At 36.1% G+C, this 20,018-nt stretch overlaps 2 protein-coding genes across 2 annotated transcripts; one reads left to right on the forward strand and one right to left on the reverse strand.

Annotated features, from left to right (window-relative positions):
* Positions 1-984: 984 nt before the first annotated feature.
* On the reverse strand, positions 985-2,784 carry LOC134672480 (uncharacterized). Its single transcript, XM_063530423.1, has 4 exons — positions 2,041-2,784; positions 1,884-1,952; positions 1,583-1,727; positions 985-1,157 (listed from the first exon to the last, which is right to left on the reverse strand). Exons 1-4 carry the CDS (start codon positions 2,782-2,784, stop codon positions 985-987), a joined length of 1,131 nt encoding a protein of 376 aa, XP_063386493.1.
* A 7,679-nt stretch (positions 2,785-10,463) lies between these two features.
* LOC134679608 (protein tonB2-like) lies at positions 10,464-15,182 on the forward strand. Its single transcript, XM_063538558.1, has 5 exons — positions 10,464-10,542; positions 11,650-11,859; positions 12,947-13,158; positions 14,280-14,429; positions 15,078-15,182. Exons 1-5 carry the CDS (start codon positions 10,533-10,535, stop codon positions 15,180-15,182), a joined length of 687 nt encoding a protein of 228 aa, XP_063394628.1. The 5' UTR covers positions 10,464-10,532.
* The last annotated feature ends 4,836 nt before the right edge of the window (positions 15,183-20,018 follow it).

Below are 20,018 nucleotides of genomic sequence, written 5' to 3' on the forward strand. Positions count from 1 at the left end.
TCTTGTGACAATTGTCATATACTTAGCAAGAGAAATATCTGTTTTTTCCGATATAATAAAGTTTTTTTTTTTTAATCATACTATAGTATAGTATAGCTATTTTAAAACGGTAATTATAATAGTAGTTTATGTGACTGCTACATAATGAAGGGCATTAAAACACGAGTGTGGGTTTAAGAAACGAACGAAGTGAGTTTCTTAAAAGGATCACACGAGTGTTTTAATGCCTAATTATGTACAGTTACATACACTATTTTATCTACACACATATAATTACCTTCTTTTATACATTCACTAACCTCATATTTCAGCCGACATCCATCGTTGCTCTCTGGCGGAACTCGCAGATTTGAGAGGTGCCGTCTCCTTAAATCTCTTTTTATCACTAATTTTACATGAAACTTGCTTAAAATTTGTTTAAAAACAACAAAACAAATTAATTTTATATACCTAAAACTAATTAAAAGATAAACTGTACGTCAAATGGCGGTAAATGAAAACTTTTTTCACACATGTCACGCATCCGTAGTTTTTTTTAAATTCATGGACAAACGAATGAAGTCCTTATTCTCATGTCACTCGAGACAAAATGTCGCACGGTTTATATAAAAAAAAATATACTGAATTGACGTTTCGTATCGATAATTGTTTTAATATCTATGGATACTAGAATAGACACCCACTTGAGTTTTGACAGCTGTTCCAAATTTAAACTCATAACCTTACAAAAATCTATAAAGTTATAACTTTAAAGTACAGATTTTACCTACTAACTACCACAGATAGGAAAGTACTCATAGTAAAATTGGTTGTCATAATGCTGGTCATTTCTTATGGTTTCTGAATGCATTTTAGAGCGTTAATGATATGTGCGTAGATAAATATAAATTAACTCTACCAAACAATTGAAAACTATAAAATAGTCATTTTGTCACATTAATAATTCGAAATAAGAACGACAATTTTTTTAGACACTGTTACATATTAATCGGTTCTTAAAAACAATTGAATGCAAATGATGCTGTAAGTAATAACGTTCATGACAGTCCCAATAATCAGATGATAGTTCACACAAAAAAGGCTACCGGCGGAGAATTGTAATTTATTTGTACTAACGAGTTGCTTGAATGTTTCTAGAACTTTTTTTCTGGAAAGATCTAAAACAAACAAATTAATGTGATATGTATCATGGTAGAGACCTCTAAAAATAGATTGTGAGTGTACCTATTGAAATTTCACAAAGACGGAGGTTGTTTCTTAGTATTTTATAATATTTTTTTTAGAAAGAACTAAATAATTAAAGCATTCGGAATTAAATTTAAAAGCTGGTGCTGTAGCTTGCAGGTTGGTATGTATATACCTATGAGACAAACTAGCAAACGAAATGCCCGAAGGCAAGCGATTATCATCGCCCACAGGCAGCCGCAACAACCGCTGGTTTGCAAGTGCATTGCCCACATTTAAGATGGGAGTCAGTACCCTTTTTGTTGAAGGTCGTATACCTAGATTTTAAATATGTCAAAGATGCCCAAATTCATAAATTAAAGAACCAGATCCACTATAATGTCACATGTTTTCTTACCACATTTAAAGTCAATCAAATGCTTCATGATAATTATTTCAGTCAACTCCACCTCCTGCTTTAACTGGTCGTCCACAATACAACAAAGACTTGACCAAATAAATGGTAGTACAATTCTTATCGTTATTAGCCAGGGACATTCTACCTACAAAATAAAAAAGTGTTTTAAGTGAGATGTATTATATGGGATAGGTAGTCTGTAGTATGGGAGCGCCTTTTTGAGTCCCACGAATCCGGCGGGTTCTTGGGATTCAAAAAGGCGCTCCCATACTTAACGATTTTATCTTAGGTATTAAAATACCTCCTCGCAACTCATCAGAGTAACTCTAATCACTGCACCGGAGAACATCATCCAAATAGTACATAATATCTGGAAAAAGTACACAATGTTTTTTTTTTGTTACGTACAACTATTTTTATCATTAAATTCATCGTAATACTCAGATAATTAAACTTACTTGTTTTCCATGAAGTTTCTCCAATAATTGAATGCAAGTGATTAAATCATCATAAATTTTGCATAGGGATTGGATACTAAAATTGGAATCCGAGACATCCGCTTCCATAAAATTAATTTTGGTATTTAAAAAATATCTGAACATGCTTGATTCCTTCGTTAAAAACGTTATTTCGGTGTCTTTTACATGTGCCTTATTCAATATTTCATTTATGTTCCTTAATACAGCCAACACTAGGTGCAAATGAATCACTAAATGCAAAATTGCCAAATAACCCGGCACCTTTATAAGAATAGTAAATTGGGCAAATTGTGGAATAAAGATTTCCATAAAAAAGATTGGAATGAATACAACGCTTGGCAAAAAAATCCACACATATAGTTTCAAAGCAATCATCTTTAAATTACGATTACTTAACTTCAAACAATTAAATATATTGCTTAAAGTCATATATAGCTCCGACCACAATGTTGAGGGATGAAAAAAGTCTATGACTAGTACAATTATATTGAATATTAATTCATTGATATCCGATATATCGTCTAAGTAAGTTTTGATGCCTTCTTTAGTACTCTCATTGTCTGATGTAAAATGTAAAACTATAAAGATAGTAATCACCATGACAGACCAAAATTTACTCCAATAGGTAAAGTTGCAGGCCTGCCCGTTCGACAACAGAAATGGTTTCTTCATGCCGAATGCGGTACAGAACCAATTAAAAACACGAAAATAATAATAAAACATTTTGAGGGTCAGTAAAGAACCGAAACCTATGTATGTTCACTTGAGAATAATAATACTTATTCTTTTCATATAGAGCCTTGAAATACGTTATTATTTTCAAATTAACTTCGGTTTCAACTGAAAGTAACGATGACAACTATTTGGAGGGTAACGTATCATTAAAGGTATTGGGTTCCAGATAAGATTTTATCTAAAACAATAAACAAGACATAAAAAAAGGCTTAATCCAATCAATTCTATGTTAGTATTAGGAGATGTAACTGGCGTAATTTTATGCTATGTAGCATAAGTTACAATTAAGTCATTAAAAAGAAATTGCTTCCTTATTCATCACCAGAGTTCTAACAAGATATTAATAAAAATAGAAGATATTTTCTTTTGAATAATAAGGTAGTAAAGTATATATAGTACTTTTCCACCACAAATTCTACTTCTAAGAGTTCATAATTAATGTGAGTAATTACTTATAACAGCCTCATACAATACGGTCAATACGTGAATCATATAATTGTCATACCTATTATAAGGATCTAATCATTTTATTAAAACAACGGTATGTGTAATCAAAATACATTTATTTGGCACAATGAATATAACCTCTCTGAACTTGACTAACCACAATTCAGACACATACTATAATTATTATCTCGGGTTCTCACAAAACAAAACGAACTGACCTGCTCACAATTCAAATACCTTACCATTTTTAATATTGATCGACCGTCATCGTCGAACGTCACCCCACGACTGACTACGAATGATCGTTCAATATTCAAGATGGAGGGATCGATCACGTGACCATTCACGTGATCGATCATTACAAATACTTTTTAAAGTATAGTCACTTAACTTATTTAATCTATAAAAATGTATTATAAGTACTAAAAATCTATATAAACCACACAGTATCCTAACAGCTCGGCCATCCTGCTAGAGCAAGTCCCTTTGCTCATCTACAATTACCATTCGGTTAAATGTTAGATTTACTGGTTTTATAACAGTATATTACTAATTAAAGTATATATTAACTAAGCTATACGAATTTATATGGTCACTTTATTTATTATCATTCATTTAATTATTTTTAATTAACTCATTGAACAACGTCATCAAAGCCTAATCAATAGCACTTATTATATAACTTAAAATAATCTAACAACATAGTTAGGACATTTTAGGATTTCTATTAGTACAGTACACCTAATTAAAGATTCAAACTTACGATAGTACAATATTAACTAAAAATTAACAATTTATCTAAATTAACTATATTCTAGATCATAGACTAACAGCCATGTGAAGTAGCCATGATGATTACTCAGACCCATTTGGACTTTCGGTCTCGACACTGCCAAATTCAGAACTACTTACTTACCATGATTGTTATCAAACACAACCAAGATTTTAATTTATTTATCGCAATTATGTTTTCATAACGATGGTTGCCCTTTTCCGTGTTAGTGGTGTATCTTCGACTGCTAAGTAGTCGAAGATATCTAATCGTTCGGAAGGCATCTAATAATCCTATACGGTCCCTGGTATTTTGCTACCCAATTTTGATTTACCACCACTCGGCATTTCTCTCCTAACGCTCACTAGGTCTGTGATTAATCTAACGGGTGCTCCAAAATAGCTCATGTGGTCGCGGAAGACCTTCACCGTTGTTGAGGTCTTTATATTTCGAACATACTTGATGTTAACGAATTTAGTAAAGCTGTTTATTATAACAAGGAGATAATCACCGTGAGGGTCTCTAGTTCAAATGAATGCGAACGTTGCTTATCTGGTGTAGTTTTTCGGCTAAAGTATACGAGACTGGCTTAAAAGGGTCTTCATCACTTTTTTTGAAGTAAGATTTCAGCAACAGTATCCATAATTTCCTTGTATTCAATCTTTTTTTTTTTTGTGTGACCTCAGTGCTTATAATTATAATTTCTTCAATAAAGATCCTATTTCCCTTATAGGTTATCTTTATTGTTTTTGCTCAATGAGCATGAATGAACTTGCACTACATTAACCTACTAACACGAGATACCTAGGATACAAGTATCGAGTTACTTGGTTTAGGTATTGATATAAAATATATTAAACAGCCAGTTACAATTTTTAGCTTGCAAGATTTGATGTTTTATGTTAACTTTTTTTTTTAACCATGTTTGTCTATCTACAGTGTTTGAGTACTATTCAAGCGTATTAAGATCGTTATAATTTTCTTTTAATAGTTTTCAATGAAATAAATTTTACCTCATCTTATCTTGGCTTGTCTTAATTAAGCTTCTAACTCTTTAGTGACCCATCTATACACAAACTGCCGCTGCACTTATTACCCGTAATCACCTGTACATGTATAATTTCACGAGGAGCTATTGTTACGTGTGTTTGAACTTTCAAGAACAACATGTCAAGAGCAATTTCAGTTGTCTAGGTTCATCTTTTTTTTTTGTTTAGTTAACTTGTCGTCAGTCTTATTAGCAGCGTCTAGCAGAACGGATATCTTGTAACGTGATCTTCTACTATCATTACATCAACTTATTTTATTCCTGTACAGTCACGTTAACTTTAAAAAATCTTACCTAATTATTGCTTTACGCGGCCAGTTACACCTACCTTTTACAGGCAGGTTGCTAGTGTCATAAGTTAAATTTAATTTATTCGCACCGGTTTTCTATTTAGAGTTAACGCACTACCCAATACCCATACTGACAGAACACAAAAGATTTGTATGTAATTTTTTTTTTCAGGATATTGATAATAGTTATATTTGGAATTGCTTCTCTACTGCTACAGAACACTGGAAGATGACCTAGCTTGCCGCAGGTCCACTGTCTTTTTTTTACAATTATGACAAACAATTTTATTAGAGGATTACTCCGATTGTTTTATAAGAGCGCGGCGCGCTCATTCTTTCTTCCGTGGTTTTATAGTATGGTCATCTAACTATTTCCTATCTTGTCCCTGCTTATCAGATTTCTCACTTATTTCTCTATTAAACCCCACCTTAACTGTTTCTAAATACGTATGAATCTCTTCAGGTTCACGAAAGCCAGCAGCTTGGGCACCTACTTGTACAGCACGGTCATCTATACCATCTAACAAGCAGTCAACAACAGCTTTCCAACCCTGAATACTACATCTGTTTAGTAAATTAACTTTGTCATAGTAATAGTGCTCAAGTGAATGGATATTGCTTATAGCTTTCTTGGAGAGCATAGTTGTTAAAAGTTCACAACATGGGAATGATTCTACAAGTTTATTTTTCTACTCCGACCACGTGTAGAGGACAGTGCTGAGACCTCGGTACGAGATTTAGTAGGGCCTGTAAGTTTCGGAAGCATAAAATGTATAATGTCTTTCTCTGTCCACCCGTAAATCTCAGCGCTCCTCTACTTTGTCAGCCATATAAGAATGATTTGATTTTTTTTTCTATATAGGACCGAACTCGGCAAGAACATTATCTAACGAGAATCCAGAAGATAAATTGCCTTTCATATATTTTATGGTGTCCAGAAATTTACTTATAACATTTTCACCAGATTCGGATACCTAGTTTACTTATGCTATCACGCCGTTAACTAAGACTATGTTTGGGAAAATCTTTGACACGATCGACGCTTGGAGAGTGAAAGTATATATAAACTTTTATGCGATAGTCATTATCAGAACTGTATTATAAATATAGCGCCTCTTTCTCTCCATGCGTCCATACCGTCTTGGGACTCACATGATGTCGTGGATGCTTATAATTATCCTCATTGTCTTCATAAGAGGAACTCCGCGACCTCCGCAATTTCCGTCGGGCTCGTGCGTCCACATATGGTGACGTGCTTCTACTGCGCGGAATGTGGCTCGACGGCCCAGCACCGTGGTAATCTCTAACAGATTTCTCATGCACGTGAAATCGCGATCATATTCTTCATCATGCAGCAAGTGTTTGCGGCTTTGCCTACTTTCAGGCTCCCTTCCGCTCTCTCACTTGGCATGGCAAATGATTTACGCGTTGGACGTTCCCGAATCTCACATTCGTTGACGTCCACTTCTGTGACATTAAGATCTGTGCTTTGATTCTCTCTGCACCCACCATCGCTGACCTTATCGTCATTTACTGTCCATGTACGTACTGACTAAATAAGAACATTTTGTAATACCATGGCTACAATAAACGATTATGATTATGATTACGTCCATCACTGGAACTTTTAGGCACGTATTTAACCGGTCATCTAATTAATTGAATATGGGTAGTTTAAAAAATAGAAATGGGTACTAAATTTAATACATTGGCGACAAAAGGGGGCCTTAAAATATATTAATATGAGTTGTATTTTAATGCTGTTACAGCTTTTAGTTTACTTTTAGGCAGGTATCAAATATTTATTTGGCAACTGGAGACCATTTTGTGAAGCACACTACTATATTGGAGACCATTTATGTAGCACATTTAAAAAAAGAAAAGAAAATGGCTATGTATTAATTCAAAAATGAAGTTCGTTAGAAATATTTTGTTTGGTTACTACCTTTACACTGGATACACAGTCAACCTAACATGCTCCTCCTCGCTTCGCTCGTCGTCGCACCTATTTTCTGATTCTGGCAGAATACAGTGGTAACTATTGAAATAAGTAATTAAAAATTGAAAGACCTAATGGTACAATGGACGTTAGGTGTTTCATGATTAGGGATTTCGACTATAAGTATATCGCTTTACAATATTTTAGTTATTATTTTATACGCCAACCTATCACTTAAAGTTCCCTATATTTTTTTTGTTGGATCGATTTTGCTGCCATTTTTTTAAAATAATTATCATGGTTATATTTGAGACTAATATAAATTTATTGGCTCTAAACTATTAAAATAAAATGAAAGTTCCTGTTTAATAATAAGCCAAAATTATATTTGTGCGGTTAATTATTGCCGCTCATTCCAATTTTTAACCGTCCTTACAAACATTTCGAATGTTGTAGCGTCACCTTTCACTATATGGTTAAATATGATTAGAATAGTTACACGTTGTTATTTTAAAAGAGCTCTAACAGCTGATATGGGGCATTATCTATGAAAAGGGACCTTATTGTCGATGGCGCTTACGCCGTCCAGCGTCACGCGGCATTGTATTTAATCGGAGCATCGATAATAATGGCGTAAGCGCCATCGACAATAAAGTCCCTTTTCATAGATAACGTCACATATAGCATCTTAATCAGTTAAGTTTTTATTATTAACGTTCTTACACGATTTAACCCCGTAATATTAGCATTTCCAACAGGTTCTAACAACCCGGAATATTATCATCCCTGGCAATTTATTAAATTTCACTAAGTTCAGGGAGTTGTCAGGGGCCTAAAATATCTTTACAGGTCGGTTCTCATGAGGCTCTACACAATATCAAAAGATTTGAAGTTATAACATGTTTCAGCTGCTTTCAGTAGCCTGAAATATCGTTTCAGGTCGTTTCTAATGAAGCTCTACTCAATATCAAAACATTTGTAATTTTCACAAGTTTCAGTCGCTTTCAGCAGCCTGAAATATCGTTTCAGGTCATTTCTAATGAAGCTCTACACAATATCAAAACATTTGCAATTTACACAAGTTTCAGTCGCTTTCAGCAGGCTGAAATATCGTTACAGGTCCTTTTGAATGAGGCTCTACGTAATGTAAAAGAATTGAAACTTTTACGAATTTCAGTTATTTACATCAACCAGACATATTTCAGGCAGTTTCTAATAATTATCTACACTGTATCAAAAATTCTAAATTTTCATCAATTATCAGTGTTTTTCAGCAGCCTGAAGTAACGTCGCAGGGCGCGTCTAAACGGTTTCATTATTTATTTTATAAAAAATGTTTTTAAATCACAAAACACCATCATCATGGTTACATTAAAATTTCATTAACCATATGATTTACGAAGTAAGTTTAAGGATTTATTTCTTCATTTACCAAATCGTTTAGTTTCTTTATACTAGTAATTTGGTCATTATTTGAATAAACAACTATTATGAATATGATGATGATGATGATAATGATGTTGATGATGTCCTCCCAGACGTATCCGTCGACGGCGACACCCGGACAAATCAGTATCAGGTATTCATACCTGATTATGAATATACTGCCGTATTCGAACTTCAAGATATTCACAAGAGACGACAACACGTACTCGATCCATTCTAGATACATTATAGTTTAGATATCAACTAGTTCTCTTTTGCAGTGCAATTCGGGCAACCAATGTCACTTTTACGTTAGATAGAGTAAGATATATATTAGATGTGAATTGGATCTCTAAGTCATATCCTGTGGAAATCGTTCAAGAGTATCTCCAGAATCGCGCAAATGTCAAATTTGACAGGTTAGATCTTAGACATATCGTTATTGTATCTTGGTGATGTCTAAAAGATATCTAATAGATGTCTATTTCAAAATCCGAATCGGGCCCTTAGACTTGTTCACATGAATGTAACACGAGCAAACTCAAACTCAATGTAATTCAAAGAATAAAAGAAAAACGAAAACGGGAAGTTGTATTGCATTACCTTATTAGCACATCATCACGCATCTAGTTTTAGGCAAATCGTGGAAATATAATATATATTTACAAGTACCTACACTAAGATAACAATAAACACTTAGTTGCGAACCAATCAAAACATTATTAAATCTGACCGTCGCAATTGAAATTCATCGTATAGGTAATAAAGTAAATAGGTATTTCATAGAAAGCAACACTCAACCTTAGGTATTGGAAATTATAGTTACCTACCTTTGTAGTGTAAAACTTGTAACTGTTGTTTTTATTTTTGTATGCATATGCACTCGTTTCGTAGTATATTTCTCACATTAAACAAGTTTGAGATCACGAAGTCAGAACGACTCTTATGATGTTATTAAATTACATTATTTTATTATTTCGTTTACGTCCCTAGTTGTATTAAGCTATCATCATTTAAGTGTGAGCACGAACCTCACACTTTAAAAAAAAATGACTAGTCAAAATAAGTGGTCAACAAAAACAATGATTATCATTTAATTGTTACGAGTATGTGTCATTATTGTATTCATTGTGCCAAGGCCGATTAATTAACTTTTGCAGGCGGGATAAACGAGTGATTTGTAAAAATACTCGCCCATCCTCACTTCTGAGATATAAGGATCTAATCATTTTATTAAAACAACGGTATGTGTAATCAAAATACATTTATTTGGCACAATGAATATAACCTCTCTGAACTTGACTAACCACAATTCAGACACATACTATAATTATTATCTCGGGTTCTCACAAAACAAAACGAACTGACCTGCTCTCAATTCAAATACCTTACCATTTTTAATATTGATCGACCGTCATCGTCGAACGTCACCCCACGACTGACTACGAATGATCGTTCAATATTCAAGATGGAGGGATCGATCACGTGACCATTCACGTGATCGATCATTACAAATACTTTTTAAAGTATAGTCACTTAACTTATTTAATCTATAAAAATGTATTATAAGTACTAAAAATCTATATAAACCACACAGTATCCTAACACTATCTTCGATAAATAAGTAAAACAAAGAAATATTGTGCTAACTAGATACTTAGTACTTACTAGAAAATACTTTATATGTTTGTTTATCTTATCACAACGAAGTTTTGTACGATAGGGCATATAACACACGGTATCGATAAAAAACAGCTCATATTGATTCCTATATTTGTGCTATTTGTTTAGAATTTGGATTTCAAAGATTTTAAAATGTCTCACAGTAAGTACCTATATATATACCATTTTACGTTTATTAATAAATAGGCTTTCTTGTAGTTACTTATACTAAAAGTTATTTATATATAAATATATTTCTGTCGTCAATAAGAGTGATTGTTAAGATTGATCTGTTGAGGGAGTTGTCAACTTTCCGGTTTGCTGTAGCGTCTCTTAGTCACTTTGACGGGTCCTTCAATAGATCCACAGTAGGTACCGGGCAACATAGAATGAAAAATGTACAAAAATCATATTCGTTTCCGAGATCACTATATTTTCGAATCTGTGCGTTATCGACCTATTCCGCTACTGCTGCAGCCCTGACTGACGTTCAGAAATGTGACGAGGCCAGTTTATCTAAATCAGCCCCGGTCCCGGTAAGGTCTAAAAGAACCGGCATTATGAGACCAGTAGATGGTGTCGCTTCGTTAGTGGCAAAAATCTGGGGCAAGGACCGTACCCCCATCCGGTTGCAAACTAAAATACGGATGTTGGGTGCACATATAGCCAACTGCCCGGATAGGTACTTAGTTTAGTAACCATATATTATTTTATTTTTCACCATACCAGCTCGGAAAGGCTTACTTTGCACTTCAAAAACTGATAGCAAAGTTGCATTTTATTCACATGGGAGGCAAAGTAATCAAATGCAAATTTTGAGTTGTTTTCTTATGTTTGCTGGTAGTATTGACTTTTAAATGATGATTTTGGATGATAAATATTTAATAACATTCATTTGGATTTGATTTGGTTTGATTATGTTTGTTATTTTACATTTAATATTTGCTTCGGGTTGGTGTGGTGAAAACTTTTGTGTTTCACTCGGGGGCAAATTTTGTTTAACCCTCGTGCTTTGAAACCCTCGCAACGCTCAAGATTCCATTCTTCCATTCCTTCAAGAATCTTTCTCTTGCTCGGGTATCAATATTAGCACGAGCGGTTAAACAACAACTTTGCTTCCTCGTAAAACAAATAACTATTGTGTCGTAGACGTATCAGCTACAGAAAAGGTTATCACTTATTTTTTACAGATGGATAAAAAATAATCCTAATGTTTGTGTTGGGGACCAATTTAAGGACCCTAAAATATAACAAAATTTAATGTTTCCAGATCCATGGCCCCACGGTCCGCCTCCGCCGTACCACCCCGGGTACACGTACCCGCCGCCGCCGCCCGGCGGGTACGCCTACGTGCCCACGCCGGTGATGATGCCTGTGCCGGCCATGCCCGTGTACCCTGTGGTGCAGCCGCAGCCAGTGCCACCGCAGCCGACCCCACAGCCGAGTTATGTGCCGCCGCCTCAGCCCCAACCTTATGCTGGTAGTTAATGTTTTTTTAGCCTTATAAAAAGTAGGTATATACAGGGCGTCCCACGGCGATGCCACATGGAGGGAAAGTACCTTAAATATCATAGATAGCATATTTTGCTGAAAGAAGACTTCATTTTATTTTTAAAACTTAGTTAAATTGCATTCATACTTTTTTAATTTTTTTTGAAAAAAAATGTATGGAAAAAAATTATTGCGTCATTGGAGGAAAAGTACCTTAATTATTGTAAATGAACATCTTACTGAAAGAAGACATTATTTCGATTTAAAAAAACAAGTTGAATTGCATTTTAAATAATTTCATGGTTAAACCGGGAATCGAACCCGCTACACGAGAAAAAAAAATACCTTGTAGCTTTGTCATACCGATCGAAAGGCTTCAATGTGAGAATTATTTTTTTGGTACAAGGTATTTTTTTTTTCTCGTGTAGCGGGTTCGATTCCCGGTTTAACCATGAAATTATTTAAAATGCAATTTAACTTGTTTTTTTAAATCGAAATAATGTCTTCTTTCAGTAAGATGTTCATTTACAATAATTAAGGTACTTTTCCTCCAATGACGCGATAATTTTTTTCCATACATTTTTTTTCAAAAAAAATTAAAAAAGTATGAATGCAACTTTACTAAGTTTTAAAAATAAAATGAAGTCTTCTTTCAGCAAAATATGCTATCTATAATATTTAAGGTACTTTTCCTCCATGTGGCATCGCCGTGGGACGCCCTGTATATATCTGTCGAAGGTCGAGAGGCCTGGAGAGCAGTAGGAAGTAGTAGGATGAATAACCCATAGGAGTCGCGTCCCTCAGACATGAGGTCACGACCACGAAGAAGAAGACCTGCATATATTTTACACATGTACAGAATGTTGGTCTTCTTCATTTGTGATGGTGTAATACAGGCGGTGGCCCTAACTACAATAACTATACTGATGTTAATGAAAACACACAAATATTGCCTCTACAAAACACAAAAACATACATATTTCAATTCGAATTTAATTTCCATGGTTTGTAAGCCATGCTTCTTCGCTATTCCAAATGAAATCGGCTCGGTACATTTCGAAATTCATGAATTCTAGATCCAATAGACTGGGTACCAGCGACAGGCTTCTCCGCTCCCGGTCTAGTGGAGCGAGCATTCGTAGCCGGCAAGGAGGGCTGGGACGGCAGTCCGCTGTGCGTGATCAGGGCGCACCACAGCGGCGAGCTCGTGCCGGGCAAGCTGGCCATTAAGCACCGCTCTGCGTATATACCGCACGGGGGGAAGGAGGTGCCGGTGCATAACTTTGAGGTTAGTACCGACGGATTATGTTAGTTACAAAGCTTTTATGTAACGCTACATAAAGGCGTTAGTCTAGTGGAGTAAGCATTCGTAGCCGGCAAGGAGGGCTGGGACGGCAGTCCGCTGTGCGTGATCAGGGCGCACCACAGCGGCGAGCTCGTGCCGGGCAAGCTGGCCATTAAGCACCGCTCTGCGTATATACCGCACGGGGGGAAGGAGGTGCCAGTGCATAATTTTGAGGTTAGTACCGACGGATTATGTTAGTTACAAGGCTTTTATGTAACGCTACATAAAGGCGTTAGTCTAGTAGAGTAAGCATTCGTAGCCGGCAAGGAGGGCTGGGACGGCAGTCCGCTCTGCGTGATCAGGGCGCACCGCAGCGGCGAGCTCGTGCCGGGCAAGCTGGCCACTAAGCACCGCTCTAGCTGCGTATATACCGCACGGAGGGAAGGAGGTGCCGGTGCATAACTTTGAGGTTAGTGCCGGCAGATTATGTTAGTTACAAGGCTTTTATGTAACGCTACATAAAGGCGTTAGTCTAGTGGAGTAAGCATTCGTAGCCGGCAAGGAGGGCTGGGACGGCAGTCCGCTGTGCGTGATCAGGGCGCACCACAGCGGCGAGCTCGTGCCGGGCAAGCTGGCCATTAAGCACCGCTCTGCGTATATACCGCACGGGGGGAAGGAGGTGCCGGTGCATAATTTTGAGGTTAATACCGACAGATTATGTTAGTTACAAGGCTTTTATGTAACGGTACATAAAGACTGACATCAGTCTAGTGGAGTATTTAAACATTTGTAGCCGGCAAAGAAGGCTGGAACGACAACCCGGTCTGCGTCGGGCAAGCTAGAAAATCAACACCAAGCAGCTTTGTAGACCATAGGATAACAGTCCTCTGAGCGCAATAATAATTAGACAAATTTAATAGGTAATGCAGGCTCTTCTGAACCATGACAGTGCAGTATTGCACACTAAACAAAATCGTGTCCAACGACTAGAACGCAGAGTAACCTTACGTTACTGACACTTTTAAAATTACTGGAAATATATAATAATGAACGATTAAACCCCATTAATTATTTTGTAATTTGTAAATTGGTACACTATTAAATTTTTTTATGTTTTATTACAGGTTCTATGCGTTCCTGAGCACATGGTGCACTGGGTGACGGCCAGCCACGGCAGCGTGCCTCCCGACGCCATTGTAGCCGGCAACACACACAACGCAGAGCCTCTTTACATATGCCGTGTTAAGCACCTGAAATCTATCACTCCCGGAAAGGTAATGCTGGACCTTTAGTTTTGGGATCAAAATGGTATCATATTATTTTTAGAGCACCGTACAAAACTTTGTTCACGGTGCTCTTAGTTATGGGATCACTTCGGTCTTGCAAATCGGTTAAATGCGTTTTTCTCAAAGACCGTTTGATGTAGGTACCTGAAATTTGGAATAGTTATGGCAGGTACCATCACTAACACTGTGAATAAGTCGAAACTGCTTATTTCTGATTTTAGGGGGAAATTTAGGGGTTAAGAGGGGTAGGCTGAATTTTATTTATTTTATGTTTGTCAATATGTTTATTAACTATTTCGGTGAGCATACGCTCACGCTACGTGTGCTACATGTGCTACGCCGTAGCATCGTATATTGCCCTTCTCAGCATGATGTAACTGATATTTCATCCGCTCTTATCTGGAGCAGCCCAACTGCGTACCTCCACCTCCACCACTACAGTCTGCACTACTTACTTACAACTTGTAACAAGATTATTGTTACAACTTGTAAGTAGATGACAGATGTACTGTGTTATCTGTCATCTGGGCCGCTTACCATCAGGCGGGCTGTACTTAAGCTTGTTTACATTACGGAGACTAAATATGGCCATATCTTACCCACTTACTTATACATAGGTATTTTATATTTTTCCAGGTACATCCTAGCCATGGCTGTGCGTACATTTCATTTGGAGGCAGCGAGCATTCGTACAAACACTATGAAGTTCTCTGCAAAGTTAACACGTCTACGTGGCGATAGTATCACTATGCACTGACTTATGGAATATCTTGTTACATATTTTGTACCTAATATAAATAAAATATTAAATTACTTATGTCATGAGAAAAACGGGCCGACTTATTAAACATGTAGGTACATTAATATCATACTCGGTTCATGCTAAATGAAACTCGGAAAAACGAATATTTCCGGGAATAACGGCCTGTAATGTAATGTAATGTAGCATTGTAAAAACTAGTTCAGGAAACTGATTTACTATTTATACAAATAGGTACCTATATTATATAATAATGCTATAAAAATATTGGTCGTTTAATATTATATTTAATACAAAACATGTCCCTATAAGATACTATTTATGAATTTATTTATTTAAGTGAAAGACGGACAGAGTCGCGCCCGAAGGGTTCCTTTTGTACCTTCTTGGTAAGGAACATTAAAAGGGCTAAAAAACGATGTTCACCATCGTTCCGTTTACAATTAAAGAGGACCTTACTTAGTAAAAAAATATTATTATTTATTTTCCATACACTAAACCGTAACAGAAACAAGTTTGGCAATAATCAAGTCAGTAAGTTAAATCTATCTCGCCATCGGTCCATGGCCGGGGGCGTTGTCGACCACCATCACGCCACCGCCGTCGTCCACCATCGCAGGGCCTCCCCCGTCGTGCATCGGGGGGTGATCCACGACGTCTACGCCGCCTCCGTCGTCGTCGTCACAGCAACTGCTGCACCCACCCATTAGTTATTCCTGGAATACAGAATAATCTTATTCTTCACACAAACAACACATATCTCGTTAATCTCGTTTTGACATTTTACGACCACTACCAGTGGAGTGATGTGCTCAAATTGCATGCAATTAGCGCGCTAGCGTTACGTTTAATTATTTTTATTAGTTGACGATTATCCTTGTGTCATTATGCAGCCGTGCGATGGCCAAGTCATTATATATTAAAAATTAAAGATATCTTATTGATACGGTTTAATATCCCCTGGCACTGACTAAAATGACCGACTTGGTTTCACATAACATCTCAAAAATTTTTTGTAGTAGAAAAATTGCATTGCGAGACTTGCATCTTTTTACATGTAATGTTTTTGATGGGATTAGTTATTCCTGAAATACAGAATAATGTTATTCTTCACACAAACAAACACATATCTCGTTAATCTCGTTTTGACATTTTACGACCACTACCAGTGAAACCTGTGTCGAGACGTCGGTAAATAAAGTTAATAAAGGTAAGTAATAAAAATAAAATCGCTATAGACCCGTCTATAAATGAGATCAGAGTTAATAAATGTTATTCTTAGAGCATAGAAAACATTTAAAAAAGTAACCAGAGGCGTACCAGCGAAAAAAAATATCATGGGGAAAGAAAATCTCAACAAGGCACTAGACCAGACTTAGTACGAACAAAATATTTCGCTTATGTATTGTTTAAAAGCTGGTAGAGGCTTCGCGACCCTCTACAGGGGGTCGCGACCCACAGTTTGAAAAACACTGCACTAGACTCAAATCTTTAAGATTGTATTACATGACTAATTAGTTTTATCGTTTAATAGATATCTTGATAAGGACATGTTCTTTTTAATCTGCCTAATAGTGTCAAAAACTAAAACTTACGTATTGTCTTTGTGAGTTACACCAATGTACTAATATTGCTCGCTATTGTATTTCAATTCTCGCCAAATTGGTGCCAGTTATGGGCTGATAAGATACTAATGTATAGGCAGGCACTTGCGGTATCTCATCGATAAAACTGTTGTCGATCATGACACATAGCTTTGCAGTAAAAATTCAGGGTAATTTTGATAAGTCGATTTGTTATGTGATTAATTATAATATTATAATATTTATAATAAACTAGCGAACCGGCCCGGCTTCGCAAGGGTGTACAAATTATACGCCTAAACCGTCCTCAAGAATCACTCTATTGATAGGTGAAAACCGCATGAAAATCCGTTCAGTACCTAGTTTTTGAGTTTATCGCGAACACACAAACACACAGATAGACGCGGCGGGGACTTTATTTTATAAGGTGTAGTATTGATCAATCTTAAATGGTTTTCATAGATTAATGGACCAAAATCATCATCAAATTTCTGAGTTTAGGTACATGGCAACAAGGTAAACCGAAAGTGAGCTATGGAGTCGTTATTAAAATTAATAAAACCGATGCCTTGGTAATATCATTTTGCTAGTCTGACTCACACCCCAAGGGTTCCGTACACACAGCTAACGTACCGCTATGACGATAAATTAACAATCAAAATGCAATCAAATAAGTTTCTTGTATAGGCCCTTCTTTTTTTTTTGATAGGTATATGCGGCAATAGCAATACTCAATTTTGTAAATTGCAACTGTCTACATCTTAAAACACCAAATAGTCAGGATTTTTGTATGGCGCTCCCATCCCTCAAATTTTAATCTTCTTTGTTGTTATTATTTGAATCATAGCGGCAATAGAAAACACAAAATATCTATCTAAAACGGTTCCCGAGATAGAGTCCGCCTCACAGACAGACGAACAGAAGAATAGCAGACCGGAACTCATCCCAACCGAACTGTTTTTTAGGGTTCCGTACCCAAAGGGTAAAACGGGACCCTATTACTAAGACTTCGCTGTCCGTCCGGCCGCCCGTCCGGCCGTCCGTCCGTCCGTCCGTCCGTCTGTCTGTCACCAGACTGTATCTCACGAACCGTGATAGCTAATAGACAGTTGAAATTTTCACGGATGATGTACTTCTGTTGCCGCTATAACAACAAATACTAAAAACAGAATAAAATAAAGATTTAAGTGAGGCTCCCATACAGCAAACGTGATTTTTGACCAAAGTTAAGCAACGTCAGGCGTGGTCAGTACTTGGATGGGTGACCGTTTTCTTTTTGCATTTTTTCCGGTTTTTTTTTGCTTTATGGTACGGAACCCTTCGTGCGCGAGTCCGACTCGCACTTGCCCGGTTTTATTTTAATGTGTTTCGGTGTAAATTAAATCAATTTACTCATTTAAGAAATTATTTATTTACACTGATTTAAACTTTCACGATTATTAAACATTATCAAACTGCACAACGGGACTTAATCGCGTATTTAAGTTTTAAGATTTACCTCCGACGTTTCGAGGACGGCGTTGTCCCCGTGGTCTCGGAGGTAAATCTTAAAACTTAAATACGCGATTAAGTCCCGTTGTGCAGTTTGATAATTATTTATTTAGTTTGAAAATTATTAAAAAATTCCTAATCTGATGCACTATAGCAATAAATGATTCTCAAGCATAGTTCTCAAGGCTCGGGCTTGTTTATTGTATTATAATTATGTAATGTAATTATTGCAATGTATGATCTTGTTATCCGTAATAAATATATCAAATAAATTAAATAAATTTAAACGCCCGTCATATTGAAAACATAACATAACCTTAGGACCCATTTATGAGTCGAAAATATTCGTCCACAGTCCGGACGTCATTGGGATATTTTTAATCGTGGACATTGGTATTAAGGAAGTATCTGTAGCACGGGACAGGGTTATATTGTTCAAAATGACGGGCGTTTTTCCGAGCCTTGATGATTATAAATATAAATTGAATAAAAGATTTATTTTTTCTTATAATACGTAGTTGTAATTCTCTAAATATTCCTTAATATTATTTACACTTATATATTACATTATAGCAGTATAAAGACTCGAGGTTTGTATACTAAAATGAATTAGCATGCATTAATACAACTGACTTGTGTTCATTTATACATTTTATAACTAACATAAATTCAAAAATACCTTTTACCATAATAAATAGAAAACCGTAAGAATAAAATGGAAATTTAATTTAACTAAGTACATACATAATTACAAAATTTATAATAAGACGTCTAAGTAGGTAGAGTTAGACCAAAAAGTCTGCAGCGATTATGATAGCCCACGCAGTGCAAGTGCTATTTATACGTCATAATTTCATAGAAGTTTGACGTCTAAAATAACATCAGTGTGCCGGCACTGCGTGGGCTATCAAAATCGCTGCAGACTTTTCTTGGTCTAACTCTACCTACTTAGACGTCTCATTGACTACAATGAGATGATTTTTTGCAGTCCGCGCAGCATGACTCTATATACATAGTATGCGCTATAGTAGTAGAGTCATGTGCAGATCTTTTTGGTATTTGATATTATTGATACATAGGTATACTTAACATATAGTAGGCATATATATATGCGTTCGTTAATATTTCTACTTCATAAGTTTAGGGAATTATAAAATAGTTTAGTTGCAAAATACATTTAAAATAACAACGGAAATATATCATTCACTTGTTGAAAAATAAAAAAACCCATAGTCATCAGGTCATCACACAAAACAATGAGCGCTCATTCTTTCTTCCGTGGGTCATCACTAACCATAATTATGTAATTCTAATTATCAAAGATAACAATTCAAGAAAGAATTCAATGAAAGTTAATAATTAGGATGATGAGGATTTCAGAAAAAAAAATACATCCGGATGTACAGTCAGCTGCAGGGAGAGGTGATCCCCCCTGCATAGAAATTGGTTTACACGGAGGGGAGGAAGAAGGGGGGGTCACGTCTCTCTGCAGCTGACTTTGCTATGGGTTATTTCTACTCAGAATAAATGAATAAAAGGAAAAAATGTGTCCCAAAAAAATTAATACTGCATGTATTGATTCTGAGTCAAAATAACCCAAAAGTTGTTGCTTTTTCAAAAAAAAAGTAAATAGTAAGTATAAGTCAGGGCTCGCGGTCGTGTCCGTGATTCGTGAACCCGTAGCCGTGCGCCCGGTTTCGTAAATCACGGCAACGGTTTTCTGGTCCGTTCCGCACGTGACAT

Source organism: Cydia fagiglandana, chromosome 2 (genome assembly GCF_963556715.1).
Source record: "Cydia fagiglandana chromosome 2, ilCydFagi1.1, whole genome shotgun sequence".
Lineage (NCBI taxonomy): Eukaryota > Metazoa > Arthropoda > Insecta > Lepidoptera > Tortricidae > Cydia > Cydia fagiglandana.